Genomic DNA, 21,385 nt, shown 5'->3' with positions numbered 1-21,385 from the left:
TCAGGGTGGGGACAGACGGCCCGTCTCATGGTGGGAACAGACGGCCCGTCTCATGGTGGGGACAGATGGTCCATCTCAGGGCGGGGACAGACGGTCCGTCTCAGGGTATGGACAGACGGCCCGTCTCAGGGTGGGAACAGACGGCCCGTCTCAGGGTGTGGACAGACGGCCCGTCTCAGGGCGGGGACAGACGGCCCGTCTCATGGCGGGAACAGACGGCCCGTCTCAGGGCGGGGACAGACGGCCCGTCTCAGGGCGGGGACAGACGGCCCGTCTCAGGGCGGGGACAGACGGCCCGTCTCAGGGCGGGGACAGGCGGCCCGTCTCAGGGCGGGGACAGACGGCCCGTCTCAGGGCGGGGACAGACGGCCCGTCTCAGGGTGGGGACAGACGTGCAAATCTATCATCTCATCATGGTAACTTTTTTTCTTGTGACAGGTAGGCCTACATTTGCTGAGGCACAGCCAATGCTACAGTAATATAAAGACAGAATAAGCGTCTAATTTACCCATCTCTATCTGGCTTTCAGGGTCACCTTGTTTTTTCATTGTAAAGATTTTTTTTGTTTGTGGCTGCAGAGTTTAAAACTGCCTATCACTCGAATATCGTTGCTTTAAATCAGTGCACGCGCAACCACTCTCTCGCAGTATTTCTCTCTCTCCATCGACTCCATTCAAATTACATCCAAAATAGATCATCCTGTCTAGATTGATATATCGCCCAATATATAGATGTCCTACCCTACCTCTTTCAGGTAATAAATATAATGCAGTATTAGCCTTATTTAGATAACTAATGATGAGTTATGCATAATAAGCTTCTAATTTATAGCCGCTGTCTCTTGCAGAAATACGCAAGCACCTGTGCCTCGCCGGCCTCTCCTTAAAAAACGCTGCTTAACTCTGGGTCTTCTTGGAGTTTCTTATACCAATAGACTATTCTAAGAGGGACGCAAGCCTCTTGTTTGCTGAACGTTAAATTGAGCAGACAATTGAACTCACAGGTAGTTTGAAAGAAGAGGAACGGGCAATGGCGGTAGGCTAGAGCAGTTATTAATTCAGATCCATAACCATTCAATCTTCATGAAGAGAAGTGAAAGCCTTCTGCATCTAATTCTAGTCCTATATTATTCCAAGAATGTCATTAGAATGATGACGATAAGGACAACAAAACTTATTTCACTTAACAGTTGAAAGTGAGGAAGGAATGAAGCAACAATAGAGAGAGAAAGAGGAGGTAGGCTAATAACATTAAGGGAAATATTACAAAAGGTGTTTATGTGTCAGCCTACTGATTATACAAATAGGCCCAATTATATTTCAACATTAAAATAAAATTCACTAGTCTATACTTGTAACTTTTTAGGCCGCATGTGCTGCACCAGAATCGCATGTTCTCTTCTGCTTTATCATGGTTTGAACAATGTGCGTAATTCAAGTCCGTATAATACAATACAGTACAGTAATACAGTTCACACTCAAATAGTCTACTGGAGCTAGTTTCATTTATTTAGCCAACAGAGCATATAGCTAGCTACATCTATGGGCTTTTATGTTTTTCTGTCGTGCGTAATTTGAAGTAGTCTATATCATATAGGCTATACATTGGATAATGGCACAATCATTTTGACTTTTTGGGGCTCATTAAATGTCGTTAATGTAGGGCTCATAAAATGTATTTAATATAATATCAGGCTCAGGTAGCATCAACTTTACATTTTCATTCTGATCAAAGCTCTAATAAAAATCCAGACATATTTATACGCTTTATAATGCTTTTGAATGACACTTCCGGTTTTGGCAGGAAATACCGGGTCCCCCGGGAGAAAAGTGATTTATTCTCAGGATGGAACGTTTGTAAAATACCGGAAAATATTAAACCCTAGTATGTACAGTAGCCGACTAGCTATAATGTTAGCTAAGCATTAGCACACCTAGCATTAGCACGTTAGCACTAGAACAACAGCACCTAGCATAAATGTAATGTGATGAATGTATGTACCTGTTGACTCCAGCACAGACTCTGGTATCTGTTGATGGTCACAGATGAAAGAGATTAGTATGTTTCTTGTAATTTATTTGTTTCAGACAAATGTACAGTATATCTGTATCTTATTACTCGATAGCACTGTTAAATATAGATATGTAAATATATGCAAATAAAACTTACAATTAAATGGTGTTGATGGGCACTGAAAATTAAACAGTTATTTAAATTACAATTGTGATGTTTTGAAATTACAATATTAATATTTTCCTAACATATTTCAATGTATTCAATATATTTTCTGCTTACCTGTTCATCCAATCCACAACCTGACCAAATAAACAAACACATGTGGTAAACAACAGGGTATGATGGGAAATATTTGTGAGGATTTATTTAGACCATAAACAACATGAAGGATTGATGAAAAGATTAGAAGTGTGACTGACCTTCTGGAGCGGTCTGCATCAGGTTGTCTATGTTGGCCCAGACAACTGGTTCCATCTCTGGAGGTACAGACGATAAGGCCTGGTACAGACGCTCAAAGCTGAGACAGACACAACGAGGAAGTTAACATAATAAACCACTGCATTTCACAGAACAGAGGTTCAACATTGCTTGTGTTTCAAAGAGCCAGAGCTTCAGTTCTCCCATGTAGTCTAACTTACATGATTTTGTAGGATTTGCAGGGCATTGTTATCTGAAACAAAACATTATGAAAGAGTTAATTTATAATGGTGAAAAGGTGTTTTCAGGTTGTCGTATCCTGCCTCAAAATGTTGGGTCGCATTGTTAGGCTAGCTCATTGTTGACCAGTAGAGCTGTGTTACCTCCGCAGACAGCCTTATGAGGTGGTACAGGAAGTCAGGGAGTTTCCTCTCCTTTGGTGACTCAGTCAGGTAGTCAAACACTGTGTTGATGATGACAGCTTTCCCTGGAAGACCAGGAAGAGGCAAACACCACCAGCTCTGCAGTCTGCTTTGGAGAGAGAACCTCCAGGGCTGACAACTGGAAGGAAAGAGACAAGAAGGTTATTAAACATTAGATTCAGTTTCTCTATCAAATGTTAGAAACATAACAATTGCTGATATGGTGACTCAGTATAATGACTGAATACATAATAATCCAAATATCTATGTACTGTATAATCATGGACCACATAGTGAAGGAAAAGCAGCCAACAAGTGCTCAGCCTATGTGGGAACTCCTTCAAGACTGTTGGAAAAGCATTCCAGGTGAAGCTGGTTGAGAGAATGCCAAGAGTGTGCAAAGATGTCATGTCATCAAGGCAAAGGGTGGCTATATAAAATATATTTGGATTTGTTTAACACTTTTTATGGTTACTACATGATTCCATATGTGTTATTTCATAGTTTTGATTTCTTCACTATTATTCTACAATGTAGAAAATTGTAAAAATAAAGAAAAACCCTTGAATGCGTAGGTGTGTCCAAAATGTTGACCGGTAGTGTATATACAGTATAAACATGGTGGTGCAGTCAGCCGACATTGAAACGTACATGACTCTCATACTTACAGCAGAGAAATGACCATTTAGATCATAGAAATCCCTCAGAGGAGCGAATGCAGAGAATCCACCAAAGTTCTTGATCAGCCAGTCTGCACTGCTACTGGCTGAAGAGATGCACTGTGGGTCTGAAGATTGAAACAGTGAAGGGATATCAGTATATCAGAGGCCATTTTCGGGTTATAATGATTTCTCTTTCATTTAATAGTAATAATCAATATGCAGTGGGACTGCGACTGCTGAAGATCACATGACAAGAGTCTGAAGCTTGCCACCATAGAGTTGTATAGAGATCGCAACGTTGTATCTATGAGCGCACGGGCAGCGCCATTGAGGCCATCTCCATTTTGAAGTAGTCAATTTTTTCTTCTATTACTTCTATGTGTGGGTAAACAAACTGAAAGGGTTTATACTTTATTTTTTATCTAACCCTTATTTTACCAGGTAAAGTTGACTGAGAACACATTCAGATTTACAGCAACAACCTGGGGAATAGTTACAGGGGAGAGGAAGGGGGGATGAATGAACCAATTGGAATCTGGGGATGATTAGGTGGCCATGATGGTATGAGGGAAGATTGGGAATTTAGCCAGGACACTGGGGTTAACACCCCTACTCTTACAATAAGTGCCATGGGATATTTTAGTAGCCACAGAGAGTCAGGACACCCTTTTAACATCCCATCCGAAAGACGGCTCCCTACACAGGGCAATGTCCCCAAACACTGCCCTGGGGCATTGGGATATTTTTTAGACCAGAGGAAAGAGTATATTAGCCATATACCACAAACCCCCGAGGTGCCTTATTGCTATTATAAACTGGTTACCAACATAATTAGAGTAGTAAAAATAAACGGTTTTGCCTGGAGAACTAATCAATCAGAACTCTTACCTGAGGAGTTGTGATTCAACAGGAAGGGCAACAGGAATTGTTTGTAGATCATGTGACCGTGCATTTCATACATCTGCTCGTCCTCCTGGTCCATCAGCTTCATTTGTTCACTCAGCTCCCCCACACTGTGGAACCATAGATATATTATTATTAGTGTTAGGTTAGGTTAGGTTAGGTTAGACATTTACATTTACATTTACGTCATTTAGCAGACGCTCTTATCCAGAGCGACTTACAAATTGGTGCATTCACCTTATGATATCCAGTGGAACAACCACTTTACAATAATAGTTAGGTTAGGTTTAGTGTTACTCACAAGGCTTGGTAGATGTATTAGTGTTAGGTTAGGTTAGGTTTAGTGTTACTCACAAGGCTTGGTAGATGTATTAGTGTTAGGTTAGGTTAGGTTTAGTGTTACTCACAGGGCTTGGTTTATGTATTAGTGTTAGGTTAGGCTAGGTTTAGTGTTACTCACAGGGCTTGGTTTATGTATTAGTGTTAGGTTAGGCTAGGTTTAGTGTTACTCACAGGGCTTGGTTTATGTATTAGTGTTAGGTTAGGCTAGGTTTAGTGTTACTCACAGGGCTTGGTTTATGTATTAGTGTTAGGTTAGGCTAGGTTTAGTGTTACTCACAGGGCTTGGTTTATGTATTAGAGTTAGGTTAGGCTAGGTTTAGTGTTACTCACAGGGCTTGGTTTATGTATTAGTGTTAGGTTAGGCTAGGTTTAGTGTTACTCACAGGGCTTGGTAGACGGGGCAGGTGAAGTTCTTGGTGCTGAGGCAGGAGAGAAGGCTGGGAGGGACGGAGGGAAGCAGGGGCTTCAGTTTGATCTGGAACCAGAGCCTGATGAAGTCTGGGTCGTTGAGATTCTCCTGGGTCAGAGCCGGGGAGTCTGCCTGGCCAAACACCTCTTGGAAGTGGTGCGCCACCTCACTGAAGTTCTGTATGGGGAAGGTAAAATCTTAAACACTGTCTAATTCATTTTGTGACATCAGCAGCATAACTCTACAGTGTACATATTGTGGTAAATGACCATTTAAGTTATAATTAATTCCACACTTAACATTCTGTCCAAATTTTTAAGACTTCAAATATGATCTAATGTCCAAATAAGTCCCCTAATGATTGGTTGAGGCTTACCGCGGTGGAGAACTTCTGGACCAATGAGTTGAGCCGCCCAGTCAGCTCCACGACCAGACGCATAATAGTCTCCTCGGACATTGTCAAGTTGCTACGGGCAACACAGTGCAGGACGCGCGCCACTTTCTCCACAGCATTGGTCAACTAGAGCAAGAGAGAGGGACAGATGGAAAGATTATATTGTTCTCATAACTATTATTTGTTGTAATTGCTGTTAATATTATTACCGCTATTAACGTTATCCTTATTATTCCATTATTAATGTCTTATTTGACCATCGTTGATAGATTAGATAGATGATTAGATGAGTTTATTAGTCACATAGACAGGGTAGCAGATGTAATCGCAGGGTACAGTGAAATTCTTATACTCCGAGCTCCAACAGTGCAGCTCAAAAATGTTTCACTTTGACAATGTAAGTGTTTTTCACTTTTCCACGTCAACAAAGTATATTGAATTGAATTTTTGTTTTGAATTGAACTGAAAGAGATCACGCGAGAACGAGATGTTGAGAGGTTGTCATGACATGCAGTCACCAGTAGGTGTCTCTGTACTCCTCTAATTCTACCTATATCAGTCAGAGGCCTACTATTATCAAAGCAAGAGAATCCTTGGTGTAAAACACAGGCCGTTGAACTAATATAACAGCTATCTCCATAGCAGCTATCTCCATAGCAGCTATCTCCATAGCAGCTATCTCCATGCCGTGTTCCAGCATGATTTTTATTTCTTTCTTTTTATTTAACTAGGCAAGTCAGTTAAGAACAAATTCTTATTTACAATGATTACATTTCAGACCCATGCCAGATCTCACAACGCCTGGATAGGTGTTTAATGTATCAGCTAACCCCATCATATGATATAGTCATGCGATGCCCAACTGCTCTGTTGATGACACAGCACACAACCATAGGTTGATGCAAGCAAATCACATCCTGCCGTGGTCGGGAGTCCAATAGGGCGGCGCACAATTGGACTCCTCGGTTTGGCCGAGGTAGACCGTCATTGTAAATAACAATTTGTTCTTAACTGATTTGCCTAGTTAAATAAAGGTTAAATAAAACATGAAATAAAAAAAGATGCGATGCAACGCCTGCAATGTAGTCGGCCTGGAAAGCAACTGATGTGAACTATAGATGGCTGTAGCTACTCACCCCACATGACCTCTCCTCTAGGGTGATGCTACATATGTCAAGGGGCATAGTGTCATGATATATAGATGGCTGTAGCTACTCACCCCACATGACCTCTCCTCTAGGGTGATGCTACATACGTCAAGGGGCATAGTGTCATTGTCCATGCTGTCCATATCTGAGTTCAGGTAGCTACGGAGACAGAGATAGATACAGAGACATAGTAGAGACAGTTAACATAGAACACAACACAGATCGTCAGTAATGGTCAGTAAATATCATGATCAGTGACTTTCTTGCATCAGCTATGGTACTATGTTTGGTACTAGCTACATCTGGGAGTATGGTACCATGTTTGGTACTAGCTACATCTGTCAGCATGGTACTATGTTTGGTGCTAGCTACATCTGGGAGGATGGTACTATGTTTGGTACTAGCTACATCTGGGAGTATGGTACCATGTTGGACATGTTTGGTACTAACTACATCTGGGAGTATGGAACTATGTTTGGTACTAGCTACATCTGTCAGTATGGTACTATGTTTGGTACTAGCTACATCTGGGAGTATGGTACTATGTTTGGTACTAGCTACATCTGGGAGTATGGTACCATGTTGGACATGTTTGGTACTAACTACATCTGTCAGTATGGTACTATGTTTGGTACTAGCTACATCTGTCAGTATGGTACCATGTTGGACATGTTTGGTACTAACTACATCTGGGAGTATGGAACTATGTTTGGTACTAGCTACATCTGGGAGTATGGTACCATGTTGGACATGTTTGGTACTAGCTACATCTGGGAGTATGGAACTATGTTTGGTACTAACTACATCTGGGAGTATGGAACTATGTTTGGTACTAGCTACATCTGTCAGTATGGTACCATGTTGGACATGTTTGGTACTAACTACATCTGGGAGTATGGTACTATGTTTGGTACTAGCTACATCTGGGAGTATGGTACCATGTTGGACATGTTTGGTACTAACTACATCTGTCAGTATGGTACTATGTTTGGTACTAACTACATCTGTCAGTATGGTACCATGTTGGACATGTTTGGTACTAACTACATCTGGGAGTATGGAACTATGTTTGGTACTAGCTACATCTGGGAGTATGGAACTATGTTTGGTACTAACTACATCTGTCAGTATGGTACCATGTTGGACATGTTTGGTACTAACTACATCTGGGAGTATGGAACTATGTTTGGTACTAGCTACATCTGGGAGTATGGAACTATGTTTGGTACTAACTACATCTGGGAGTATGGAACTATGTTTGGTACTAACTACATCTGGGAGTATGGTACCATGTTGGACATGTTTGGTACTAACTACATCTGGGAGTATGGAACTATGTTTGGTACTAACTACATCTGGGAGTATGGTACCATGTTGGACATGTTTGGTACTAACTACATCTGGGAGTATGGTACCATGTTGGACATGTTTGGTACTAACTACATCTGGGAGTATGGAACTATGTTTGGTACTAGCTACATCTGGGAGTATGGAACTATGTTTGGTACTAGCTACATCTGGGTGTATGGTACTATGTGTGGTACTAACTACATCTGGGAGTATGGAACTATGTTTGGTACTAGCTACATCTGGTTGTATGGTACTATGTGTGGTACTAACTACATCTGACAGCATGTTTGACACTATATTTGGGACTTTATTTGCCACTTAAATGTTATTTAATTAACCCTTATTTTACCAGGTAAGTTGACTGAGAACACATTCTCATTTACAGCAACAACCTGTGTGTCACGTTCTGACCCTAGTAAGATGTCATTTTCTATAGTAGAGTAGGGCAGGGCGTGACAGTGGGTGTTTTTGGTTCTATGTTTTCTATTTCTATGTTTAAGTTCTAGTTTTTCTATTTCTATGTTGGGATTGTTTGGGGTCAATCTCTAATTGGAGGCAGCTGATCCTCATTGCATCTGATTAGAGATCATATTTAAGTAGGGGTTTTTCTCTTCCTGTTTTGTGGGTTATTATCTTTTGAGTAGTGTGTTTTCCTCGCTGCGTCACAGTTTGTTGTTTTTGTGGTTTCAAGTTATTTATGTATTGCATTCAGTTTCACGTTTAATCAATATGTGGAACTATGAACACGCTGCATTTTGGTCCGCTCCTTCGAACAGCCGTGACACTGTGGAATAGTTACAGGGGAGAGGAGGGGGATGAATGAGCCAATTGTAAACTGGGGATGATTAGGTGACCGTGATGATATGAGGGCCAGATTTAGTACCTACTATTATGCTTGTCTTTTGGCTCTATGTTTGAGACTACATATGTTTCTATCTCTAGTGTTGTATTTGTCAGTATATTTAGTGAACATTTTACTCACAACACTTTGTGGAAGACAGCCTTGAGGCTGCCAGGTATGTGCGTCTGGTCGTGAGGCAGGACACGGCGGAGAACAGGCACCACTACATGGTCATACCAGTCCTCTACGTCCAATATGTCTTCCATCCAGTCTTCTGGCTCGTCTTCCTGGGACCTGTAGTTCCCGGCCAGCTCGGCCAGAGTCCAGTTCAACACAACCTGAGTTAGAGTGGTGCTCCTGATCTCAGACAGGGGCTTCTGTGGAGGGGGAAGAAAGATGGGGTTAGAGAGAGAGACAGGTTTATCTGTGGAGGGGCTGAGAGACAGGTGAGACAGACAGGGTTTAGAGACAGACAGGGTTTAGAGAGAGACAGGTTCAAGAGAGACAGGTGAGACAGACAGGGTTAGAGACAGACAGGGTTTAGAGACAGGGTTAGAGAGAGACAGTTGAGACAGACAGGGTTAGAGACAGAAAGGGTTTGAGAGAGACAGGTGAGACAGACAGGGTCAGAGACAGGCAGGGTCAGAGAGAGACAGGGTTAGAGACAGACAGGGTTAGAGACAGACAGGGTTAGAGAGAGACAGGGTTAGCGAGAGACATGGTCAGAGACAGACAGGGTTTAGAGACAGGGTTAGAGACAGACAGGTGAGAGACAGGGTTAGAGAGACAGGTGAGACAGACAGGTTTAGAGACAGACAGGGTTAGAGACACACAGGGTTTAGAGACTGGGTTAGAGAGAGACAGGTTTAGAGACAGACAGGGTTTGGAGACAGGGTTAGAGAGAGACAGGTGAGACAGACAGGGTTAGAGAGAGACAGGTTTAGAGACAGACAGGTTTAGAGACAGACAGGGTTAGAGAGAGACAGGTTTAGAGACAGACAGGGTTAGTGACAGACATGGTTAGAGAGAGACAGGACCTCAATAGAAGGTAGTGAAGAATGGTAAAGACAGGACCTCAATAGCTGCCCCCAGCTACGCCCTCGATACCATATGTGAATTGATTGCCCCCCATCTATCTATTGAGCTCGTGCTACTAGGTGACCTAAACTGGGACATGCTTACCACCCCGACCATCCTACAATCTAAGCTTGATGCCCTCAATCTCACACAAATTATCAATGAACCTACCAGGTACAACCCCAAATCCTTAAACACAGGCACCCTCATAGATGTCATCCTAACTAACACGCCCTCCAAATACACCTCTGCTGTTTTCAATCAAGATCTCAGCGATCACTGCCTCATTGCCTGCATCCGTAATGGGTCTGCGACCAAACGACCACCCGTCATCACTGTCAAACGCTCCCTAAAACACTTCTGCGAGCAGGCCTTCCTAATCGACCTGGCCGTGGTATCCTGGAATGACATTGACCTCCTCCCGTCAGTAGATGGTGCCTGGCTATTCTTTAAAAGTGACAACCTCACCATCTTAAATAAGCATGCCCCACTCAAAAAATGTAGAACTAGGAATAGATATAGTCCTTGGTTCACTCCAGACCTGTCTGCCCTTAACCAGCACAGAAACATCCTGTGGCGTTCTGCATTAGCATCGAATAGCCCCCGTGATATGCAACTTTTCAGGGAAGTTAGGAACAAATATACACAGGCAGTTAGAAAAGCTAAGGGTAGCTTTTTCAAACAGAAATTTGCATCCTGTAGTACTAACTCAAAAAAGTTCTGGGACACTGTAAAGTCCATGGAGAATAAGAGCACCTCCTCCCAGCTGCCCACTGCCCTGAGGCTAGGAAACACTGTTACCAACGATTAATCCACTATAATTGAGAATTTCAATAAGCATTTCTCTACGGCTGGCCATGCTTTACACCTGGATATCCCTACCCCGGTCAACTGCCCGGCACCCTCCACAGCAACCCGCCAAAGCCCAAACCATTTCTCCTTCACCCAAATCCAGATAGCTGATGTTCTGAAAGAGCTGCAAAATCTGGACCCATACAAATCAGGCTAGACAATCTGGACCCTCTCTTTCTAAAATGATTTGCCGAAATTGTTGCAACTCCTATTACTAGCCTGTTCAACCTCTCTTTCGTATCGTCTGAGATTCCCAAAGATTGGAAAGCTGCCGCGGTCATCCCCCTCTTCAAAGGGGGTGACACTCTAGACCCAAACTGCTACTGACCTATATCTATCCTACCCTGTCTGTCTAAGGTCTTCGAAAGCCAAGTTAACAAACAGATTACCGACCATTTCGAATCCCACCGTACCTTCGCCGCTATGCAATCTGGTTTCAGAGCTGGTCATGGGTGCACCTCAGCCACGCTCAAGGTCCTAAACGACATCATAACCGCCATCGATAAGAGACATTACTGTGCAGCTGTCTGTATTCATCGACCTGGCCAAGGCTTTCAACTCAATCACCACATTCTTATTGGCAGACTTGACAGCCTTGGTTTCTCAAATGATTGCCTCGCCTGGTTTACCAACTACTTCTCTGATAGAGTTCAGTGTGTCAAATCGGAGGGCCTGTTGTCCGGACCTCTGTCAGTCTCTATGGGTGTGCCACAGGGTTCAATTCTCGGGCCGACTCTCTTCTCTGTATACATCAATGATGTTGCTCTTGCTGCTGGTGATTCTCTGATCCACCTCTACACAGATGACACCATTCTGTATACTTCTGGCCCCTCTTTGGACACTGTGTTAACTAACCTCCATACGAGCTTCAATGCCATACAACTCTCCTTCCGTGGCCTCCAACTGCTCTTAAATGCAGGTAAAACTAAATGCATGCTCTTCAACCGATCACTGCCCGCACCTGCTTGCCCGTCCAGCATCACTACTCTGGACGGCTCTGACTTAGAATACGTGGACAACTACAAATACCTGGGTGTCTGGTTAGACTGTAAACTCTCCTTCCAAACTCACATTAAGCATCTCCAATCCAAAATGAAATCTAGAATCGGCTTCCTATATCCCAACAAAGCATCCTTCACTCATGCTGCCAAACACACCCTCGTAAAACTGACCATCCTACCGATTCTCGACTTCGGTAATGTCATCTATAAAATAGCCTCCAACACTCTACTCAACAAACTGGATGCAGTCTATCACAGTGCCATCCGTTTTGTCACCAAAGCCCCATACACTACCCACCATTGCGACCTGTACGCTCTCGTTGGTTGACCCTCGCTTCATACTCGTCGGCAAACCCACTGGCTACAGGTTATCTACAAGTCTCTGCTAGGTAAAGCCCCGCCTTATCTCAGCTCTCTGGTCACAATAGCAGCACCCACTAGTAGCACGCGCTCGAGCAGGTATATCTCACTGGTCACCCCCAAAGCCAATTCCTCCTTTGGTCATCTTTCCTTCCAGTTCTCTGCTGCCAATGACTGAAACGAACTGCAAAAATCTCTGAAGCTGGAGACTCATATCTCCCTTACTAGCTTTAAGCGCCAGCTGTCAGAGCAGCTCACAGATCACTGCATCTGTACATAGCCCATCTGTAAACAGCCCATCTATCTACCTACCTCATCCCCATACTGTATTTATTTATTTATCTTGCTCCTTTGCACCCCAGTAACTCTACTTGCACATTCATCTTCTGCACATCTACCATTCCAGTGTTTAATTGCTATATTGTAATTACTTCGCCACCATGGCCTATTTATTGCCTTAACTTACCTCATTTGCACTCACTGTATGTAGACTTTTTGTTTTCTTTCGTTCTACTGTATTATTGACTGTATGTTTTGTTTATTCCATGTGTAACTCTGTGTTGTTGTATGTGTCGAATTGCTACGCTTTATCTTGGCCAGGTCGCAGTTGCAAATGAGAACTTGTTCTCAACTAGCCTACCTGGTTAAATAAAGGTGAAATAAAAATTAAATTAAATTAAATAGAAGGTAGTGAGGAATGGTAAAGACAGGGCCTCAATAGATGGTTGTGAGGAATGGTAAAGACAGGGCCTCAATAGAAGGTAGTGAGGAATGGTAAAGACAGGGCCTCAATAGAAGGCAGTGAGGAATGGTAAAGACAGGGCCTCAATAGAAGGCAGTGAGGAATGGTAAAGACAGGGCCTCAATAGAAGGCAGTGAGGAATGGTAAAGACAGGGCCTCAATAGAAGGCAGTGAGGAATGGTAAAGACAGGGCCTCAATAGAAGGTAGTGAGGAATGGTAAAGACAGGGCCTCAAATGGTAAAGACAGGGCCTCAATAGAAGGTAGTGAGGAATGGTAAAGACAGGGCCTCAATAGAAGGTAGTGAGGAATGGTAAAGACAGGGCCTCAATAGAAGGTAGTGAGGAATGGTAAAGACAGGACTCAATAGGAGACAGTGAGGAATGGTAAAGACAGGGCCTCAATAGAAGGCAGTGAGGAATGGTAAAGACAGGGCCTCAATAGAAGGTAGTGAGGAATGGTAAAGACAGGACCTCAATAGAAGGTAGTGAGGAATGGTAAAGACAGGACTCAATAGAAGGCAGTGAGGAATGGTAAAGACAGGGCCTCAATAGAAGGCAGTGAGGAATGGTAAAGACAGGGCCTCAATAGAAGGCAGTGAGGAATGGTAAAGACAGGGCCTCAGTAGAAGGCAGTGAGGAATGGTAAAGACAGGGCCTCAATAGAAGGCAGTGAGGAATGGTAAAGACAGGGCCTCAATAGAAGGCAGTGGGGAATGGTAAAGACAGGGCCTCAATAGAAGGTAGTGAGGAATGGTAAAGACAGGGCCTCAAATGGTAAAGACAGGGCCTCAATAGAAGGTAGTGAGGAATGGTAAAGACAGGGCCTCAATAGAAGGTAGTGAGGAATGGTAAAGACAGGGCCTCAATAGAAGGTAGTAAGGAATGGTAAAGACAGGACTCAATAGGAGACAGTGAGGAATGGTAAAGACAGGGCCCCAATAGAAGGCAGCGAGGAATGGTAAAGACAGGGCCTCAATAGAAGGTAGTGAGGAATGGTAAAGACAGGACCTCAATAGAAGGTAGTGAGGAATGGTAAAGACAGGACTCAATAGAAGGCAGTGAGGAATGGTAAAGACAGGGCCTCAATAGAAGGTAGTGAGGAATGGTAAAGACAGGGCCTCAATAGAAGGTAGTGAGGAATGGTAAAGACAGGACTCAATAGAAGGCAGTGAGGAATGGTAAAGACAGGGCCTCAATAGAAGGCAGTGAGGAGTGGTAAAGACAGGGCCTCAATAGAAGGTAGTGAGGAATGGTAAAGACAGGACCTCAATAGAAGGTAGTGAGGAATGGTAAAGACAGGACCTCAATAGAAGGTAGACTTGAAGTAGTTCCTGTTCTATCCTAGATAGAAAATGTGTGTGTGTGTATATGTGTGTGTGTGTATGTGTGGTTACTTTGTGCGTGAGCGACACAAACTCCCTGACGAAGCTTCCGAAAGGCCTGAAGACCCCCATGAACCCGTTCACCACCTGGGATTGGACAGAATCAGACAATTATAATTTCCTCTACCTACTGACATATCACTTCTGTTTGATTATGGTTTATTAATGCTCTACTCTACTTTGCATCTCAAATGGCACCCTATTCCCTATATAGTGCACTACTGTAGACCAGAATGGCATCCTATTCCCTATGTAGAACACTACTGTTGACCAGAGCCCTATAGGCCTATGTAGGGAATAAGGTGCCATTTGGGACATAAGGCCTACCTCTCGAAGGCTCTCCTGGGGTGAGGGGGGTCGGGGTGGGTATTGTTCATCCGACGTGGGTCTGGGTGGGTACGCGGGGGTGTAGGATGGGGGGTAGATGGGGTTGGGGTACCCTGGTGTGGTCCAGGTGGAGTTCTCCATGGGGGGATGGACCTCTGTCATCAGGGTGTGGAACACCAGACTCAGGGTTCCATTCTCCAGTCCCTCCACCTCCGGATGCAACAACAACTCTGCCTTCTGCTCCAGAGTTAACAGGTGTAGCACCTCCAGCTAAAAGAGACAGAGATAGACCACCAGTATGTTTCAGTTAGAGAAAGAGAGAGAGAAACCACCAGTATGTTTCAGTTAGAGAGAGACAGAGAGAGAGAGAGACCATCAGTATGTTTCAGTTAGAGCGAGAGAGAGAGACCACCAGTATGTTTCAGTTAGAGCGAGAGAGAGAGAGAGAGAGACCACCAGTATGTTTCAGTTAGAGCGAGAGAGAGAGACCACCAGTATGTTTCAGTTAGAGCGAGAGAGAGAGACCACCAGTATGTTTCAGTTAGAGAGAGACAGAGAGAGAGAGACCATCAGTATGTTTCGGTGAGAGAGAGAGAAAACCAGTATGTTTCAGTGAGAGAGAGAGAGAGAGAGAGAGAGAGAGAGAGAGAGAGAGAGAGAGAGAGAGAGACCACCAGTATGTTTCAGTGAGAGAGAGAGAGACCACCAGTATGTTTCAGTGAGAGAGAGAGAGAGAGAGAGAGAGAGAGAGACCACCAGTATGTTTCAGTAAGAGAGAGAGAGAGAGAGAGAGAGAGAGAGAGAGACACAGACACAGACAGAGAGAGACCATCAGTATGTTTCAGTGAGAGAGAGAGAGAGAGAGAGAGAGAGAGAGAGAGAGAGAGAGAGAGAGTGAGAGACCACCAGTAGGTTTCAGTTAGAGACAGAGAGAGACCACCAGTATGTTTCAGTTAGAGAGAGAGAGAGAGACCACCAGTATGTTTCAGTGAGAGACAGAGAGAGAGAGACAGAGAGAGACCACCAGTATGTTTCAGTGAGAGAGAGAGAGAGAGACAGAGTGAGACCACCAGTATGTTTCAGTGAGAGACAGAGAGAGACCATCAGTATGTTTCAGTGAGAGAGAGACAGAGAGAGAAACCACCAGTATGTTTCAGTGAGAGAGAGAGACAGAGAAAGAGAGAGACAGAGACCAGCAGTATGTTTCAGTGAGAGAGAGAGACAGAGAAAGAGAGAGACAGAGACCACCAGTATGTTTCAGTGAGAGAAAGAGAGAGAGAGAGAGAGAGAGAGAGAGAGAGAGAGAGAAAGACAGAGAGAGACCACCAGTATGTTTCAGTGAGAGAGAGAGAGACAGAGAGAGACAGAGAGACACCACCAGTATGTTTCAGTGAGAGACAGAGAGAGACCACCAGAATGTTTCAGTGAGAGAGACAGAGAGAGAGACAGAGAGAGACCACCAGTATGTCTCAGTGACAGAGAGAGACCATCAGTATGTTTCAGTGAGAGAGAGACAGAGAGAGAGACCACCAGTATGTTTCAGTGGGACAGAGAGAGACCACCAGTATGTTTCAGAGAGAAAGAGACAGAGAGAGAGAGACCACCAGTATGTTTCAGTGAGAGACAGAGAGAGACCACCAGTATGTTTCAGTGAGCGAGAGAGAGACCACCAGTATGTTTCAGTGAGAGAGAGACAGAGAGAGAGAGAGAGAGAGAGACCATCAGTATGTTTCAGTGAGAGAGAGAGAGAGAGAGAGAGAGAGAGAGACCACCAGTATGTTTCAGTGAGAGACAGAGAGAGACCACCAGTATGTTTCAGTGAGAGACAGAGAGAGACCACCAGTATGTTTCAGTGAGAGAGAGAGAGAGAGAGAGAGAGAGAGAGAGAGAGACCACCAGTATGTTTCAGTGGTCTTGGTTCGCTGTCTTTTTGGATTCACTTTTTTGGTTTTACTTCATTGCTATGATTGCTAACAGTGTTACTTGATTGAACCATGTTAACACTTTTTTTTAAGAGAGAGAAGAGATGGGAGGGTAGGGGAGAATGGAGACAGAGAGAGAGAGAGAGAGAGAGAGAGAGAGAGAGAGAGAGAGAGAGAGTGGAGTGTCATGACGTTGCCCTCTCTCTGGGAACAGGGAGCACAGTTGACCCCCTCCCCCTTGCACCACGACATTTATGTTCTGGAGAAGGTATAAAAGATTGGTGAAGAATCCAGCTACGAACTGGTCCGCCTGGTACAATTTTGTGATACTCAGAAGAGACAATATAGCCATATTACCATAAAACTGTTTATATAATAGCCTCAGCTATGGGACTTGCATCTAAATGGTTGTATAAAATGTATTAATAAGGATAAAGCTATTTGTAATACGTTGAGATGCTATGTACTGATGTTAATGTGATAGAATGTATTTCTGTTCAAAGCTTAAATCAGTCATCGGCACGCCCCCCAGGGACACGGACAGGACCAGGCGTCATGTGACAAGCCTGTTCTATGTTCACGTATAAAACCCCACCCTGATTTACTTTCTTCAGACCAGCTTACCTCAGGAGAGAGAGCCAAGGTTTGACCATCCAATTCCTCTACTGAAAGTTAACTATACCACATGGTTAAACTTTTAGACTATCGAGACCGACAGAATAATAACAAGTCTTTGATATTAATTAATAGTCTGCAGCTAGAAATTATATCATTGAACACGAAGACCGACGAAACATACATTCTATAACGACATTAATGAATGTCGCTTTGAAAGACCCATTCTAACCGAGAGAGAGAGAGAGAACAGGACAAAAACTCTCCAACAGGACAAAAACTCTCCAACAAGAATCCCGATGACACACTGAGCGTAAATATATATTGATTGCAATTGTTCCCGAATGAGTGAGCATTCATGCGCAAAGGATTAGCATATCAATTGTTAATATTTATCAACTCTGTAGTGTCTTCTCAGCTGCCCTTTATGACCCTTTGTTTAACAGGCCGCCATGCCTGTTTAGCCCACTAGGGCACATTCCTCTACCATTTCTTTGTGACGATAATTACTGTTTGTATGCTTTCTGTGAATTACTTAGTTTAGTAAATAAATGATTTTAAGACAATTGATGTATGGATGACTTTTGTAAAGGCTGGATTCGTGCAGATACAACAATTTACGACGTTTGGAATGAGACTGGACGCGAGGTAAAATACACCATTTAAACCAGAAGATAATCGGCCTATACTATAATATAATATAATATAATATATAATGTTATAATATAGGAAAGTTATATTAGGAAAATGATAACTTTGTAATCTGAATATTTTCCTTGGTGCCCCGATCTCCTAGTTAATTATAGTTAAACGATTAATCAGTTTAATGGCGTGATAATAATTACAGGGAGTTATTTTGATAAACATGTCTTCAGTTTAATGGTGCCCCAAAGACACGACAGGAGGATAGAGAGGAAGATAGAGAGAGAGAGAGGATAAAGAGAGCGAGAGAGAGAGGATAGAGAGAGAGAGAGAGAGAGAGAGAGAGAGACTTTGTAAGACATAGGTTTCTTAGTATGATGATGAGGGAGGGGGAGAGATAGCATGAGGAAAGGGAGATAGAGGAGAAGAAAGATAGTGAGAGTTCGTGCCGAGTCAACGGTTTCTCAGTGGTGTAACTCACCCCACTAAAGACCATGTTGAGGGCTGTGAAGTCCCTCATACGAGCGACGGCTTTAAACGAGCCAAAGTTTCTGATCAGCCAGTCCTCACTGTTCTCCCCTGGTCTCACACAGCCTGCACACAGAGAAGAGTTATGAGCTGTTGGAGGCATTGTTATGTCATGTCATAAGGGTTTCTGGGTTGGTCGATGGCATTTCCATCCCTTCCTTTGGTCTAGGACACCTGGTTCTCCTAATCAGCTGGACCTTGATCAGCTGAACCAGGTGTGTTTGTGTTGGACTGGACCTCTCCTAATCAGCTGGACCAGGTTGGTCTGGACCTCCCCTAATCAGCTGGACCAAGTGTGTTTGTGTTGGTCTGGACCTCCCCTAATCAGCTGGACCAGGTGTGTTTGTGTTGGACCTCTCCTAATCAGCTGGACCAGGTTGGTCTGGACCTCCCCTAATCAGCTGGACCAGGTGTGTTTGTGTTGGTCTGGACCTCTCCTAATCAGCTGGACCAGGTGTGTTTGTGTTGGACTGGACATCTCCTAATCAGCTGGACCAGGTGTGTTTGTGTTGGACTGGACATCTCCTAATCAGCTGGACCAGGTGTGTTTGTGTTGGACTGGACATCTCCTAATCAGCTGGACCGGGTGTGTTTGTGTTGGACTGGACATCTCCTAATCAGCTGGACCAGGTGTGTTTGTGTTGGACTGGACATCTCCTAATCAGCTGGACCAGGTGTGTTTGTGTTGGACTGGACCTCCCCTAATCAGCTGGACCAGGTGTGTTTGTGTTGGACTGGACATCTCCTAATCAGCTGGACCAGGTGTGTTTGTGTTGGACTGGACCTCCCCTAATCAGCTGGACCAGGTGTGTTTGTGTTGGACTGGACCTCCCCTAATCAGCTGGGCCAGGTGTGTTTGTGTTGGTCTGGACCTCCCTAATCAGCTGGACCAGGTGTGTTTGTGTTGGTCTGGACCTCCCCTAATCAGCTGGACCAGGTGTGTTTGTGTTGGACTGGAGCAAAAGCCTGCACACCCAGTAGCTCTCCAGGAGTAATGCTGTCCACCCCTGGGTTATGTTTGAGCCTTATACCGGCTGCTCAGAGAGGAAGAGCTACCTAAAGAACTGTTATGAACATGTTATGAGCTGTCATGTGTTATAAAGGTGTTACATTTTACCTGTTCGTTCCCCGGACAGGGAGGGGTACATAAAGAACTGTTATGAACATGTAATGAGCTGTCATGTGTTATAAAGTTGTTACATTTTACCTGTTCGTTCCCCGGACAGGGAGGGGTACATAAAGAACTGTTATGAACATGTTATGAGCTGTCACTGGTAGTTATGTCACGTTATAAAGATGTTAAGCTGTACCTGCTCTCTCCCCGGACAGGAAGGGGTACATGAAGAACTGTTATGAACATGTTATGAGTTGTCACTGGTATTGATGTCATGTTATAAAGATGTTAAGGTGTACCTGCTCTCTCCCCAGACAGGAAAGGGTACATGAAGAACTGTTATGAACATGTTATGAGCTGTCACTGGTAGTTATGTCATGTTATAAAGGTGTTAAGTTGTACCTGCTCTCTCCCCAGACAGGAAAGGGTACATGAAGAACATATAGATCCACCTCTGTCTGACCGGATCCATCTCTGAGAAATGATCACTCAACTCCTCCACCCTGGAGACAGAGAGAGAATAGGGGATGGAGAAGAATGGAGGGAGAGAGAGAGAGAGAGAGAGAGAGAGAGAGAGAGAGAGAGAGGAAGGAGAGAGGAAGGAGGATGGATAGAGGGAGAGGTTGAGAGAGTCAGAGATAGAGAGAGGGAGAGAGAGGAAGGAGAGAGAGAGAGAGAGAGAGAGAGAGAGAGAGAGAGGAAGGAAGGAAGGAAGGAAGGAAGGAAGGAAGGAAGGAAGGAAGGAAGGAAGGAAGGAAGGAAGGAAGGAAGGAAGGAAGGAAGGAAGGAAGGAAGGAAGGAAGGAAGGAAGGAAGGAAGGAAGGAAGGAAGGAAGGAAGGAGGGAGGGAGCCAGAGAGAGAGAAATAGAGAATGTTGAGATTATCATGACATGCAGTCAGCAGCAGGTGTCTCAGTAGACTGTGTAGAGAGGGGATTCCCTCTGCGTGTGTCCAGTCCTTTATAACTAGTCTATAGTACATATTGAATGATTTTATAAGGATTAGGATTATATAGTTTTAGTTTAGGAAGACATCAGATAAAGGAAGAGAAAGGCTGAGTTGTCTACTACAACATGCAGGGTTTCCTCACTACTGTAATACATGGTCTGGTAGGTGATATTATATTATATATAGTAATGTTATAACATGGTCTGGTAGGTGATATTATATTATATATAGTAATGTTATAACATGGTCTGGTAGGTGATATTATATTATATATAGTAATGTTATAACATGGTCTGATAGGTGATATTATATTATATATAGTAATGTTATAACATGGTCTGGTAGATGATATTATATTATATATAGTAATGTTATAACATGGTCTGGTAGGTGATATTATATTATATATAGTAATGTTATAACATGGTCTGGTAGGTGATATTATATTATATATATTAATGTTATAACATGGTCTGGTAGGTGATATTATATTATATATAGTAATGTTATAACATGGTCTGGTAGGTGATATTATATATAGTAATGTTATAACATGGTCTGGTAGGTGATATTATATTATATATAGTAATGTTATAACATGGTCTGGTAGGTGATATTATATTATATATAGTAATGTTATAACATGGTCTAGTAGGTGATATTATATTATATATAGTAATGTTATAACATGGTCTGGTAGGTGATATTATATTATATATAGTAATGTTATAACATGGTCTGGTAGGTGATATTATATTATATATATTAATGTTATAACATGGTCTGGTAGGTGATATTATATTATATATAGTAATGTTATAACATGGTCTGGTAGGTGATATTATATTATATATAGTAATGTTATAACATGGTCTGGTAGGTGATATTATATATAGTAATGTTATAACATGGTCTGGTAGGTGATATTATATTATATATAGTAATGTTATAACATGGTCTGGTAGGTGAT

General features: G+C 43.2%; 2 protein-coding genes across 2 annotated transcripts in view; both read right to left on the bottom strand.

The window, feature by feature from the left end:
• LOC106564110 (uncharacterized) overlaps positions 1-5,309 on the bottom strand; it is a 28,717-nt gene extending 23,408 nt beyond the window's left edge. Inside the window, exons 1-9 of the mRNA XM_045692047.1 lie at positions 5,146-5,309; positions 4,406-4,530; positions 3,524-3,642; positions 2,817-2,994; positions 2,655-2,686; positions 2,436-2,533; positions 2,296-2,315; positions 2,170-2,191; positions 2,002-2,029 (exon numbers count right to left, since the gene is read on the bottom strand). Coding sequence (XP_045548003.1) covers positions 2,002-2,029; positions 2,170-2,191; positions 2,296-2,315; positions 2,436-2,533; positions 2,655-2,686; positions 2,817-2,994; positions 3,524-3,540 — 395 coding nt within the window. The 5' untranslated portion in view covers positions 3,541-3,642; positions 4,406-4,530; positions 5,146-5,309. The remainder of the gene's footprint in view (positions 1-2,001; positions 2,030-2,169; positions 2,192-2,295; positions 2,316-2,435; positions 2,534-2,654; positions 2,687-2,816; positions 2,995-3,523; positions 3,643-4,405; positions 4,531-5,145) is intronic.
• A 3,774-nt stretch (positions 5,310-9,083) lies between these two features.
• LOC106590818 (uncharacterized) overlaps positions 9,084-21,385 on the bottom strand; it is a 30,109-nt gene continuing 17,807 nt past the window's right edge. Inside the window, exons 7-10 of the mRNA XM_045690627.1 lie at positions 19,870-19,970; positions 14,647-14,916; positions 14,332-14,406; positions 9,084-9,281 (exon numbers count right to left, since the gene is read on the bottom strand). Coding sequence (XP_045546583.1) covers positions 14,693-14,916; positions 19,870-19,970 — 325 coding nt within the window. The 3' untranslated portion in view covers positions 9,084-9,281; positions 14,332-14,406; positions 14,647-14,692. The remainder of the gene's footprint in view (positions 9,282-14,331; positions 14,407-14,646; positions 14,917-19,869; positions 19,971-21,385) is intronic.

Source organism: Salmo salar, chromosome ssa12 (assembly GCF_905237065.1).
Source record: "Salmo salar chromosome ssa12, Ssal_v3.1, whole genome shotgun sequence".
Classification (NCBI taxonomy): domain Eukaryota; kingdom Metazoa; phylum Chordata; class Actinopteri; order Salmoniformes; family Salmonidae; genus Salmo; species Salmo salar.
This window is presented reverse-complemented; position numbering and strand designations above follow the sequence as displayed.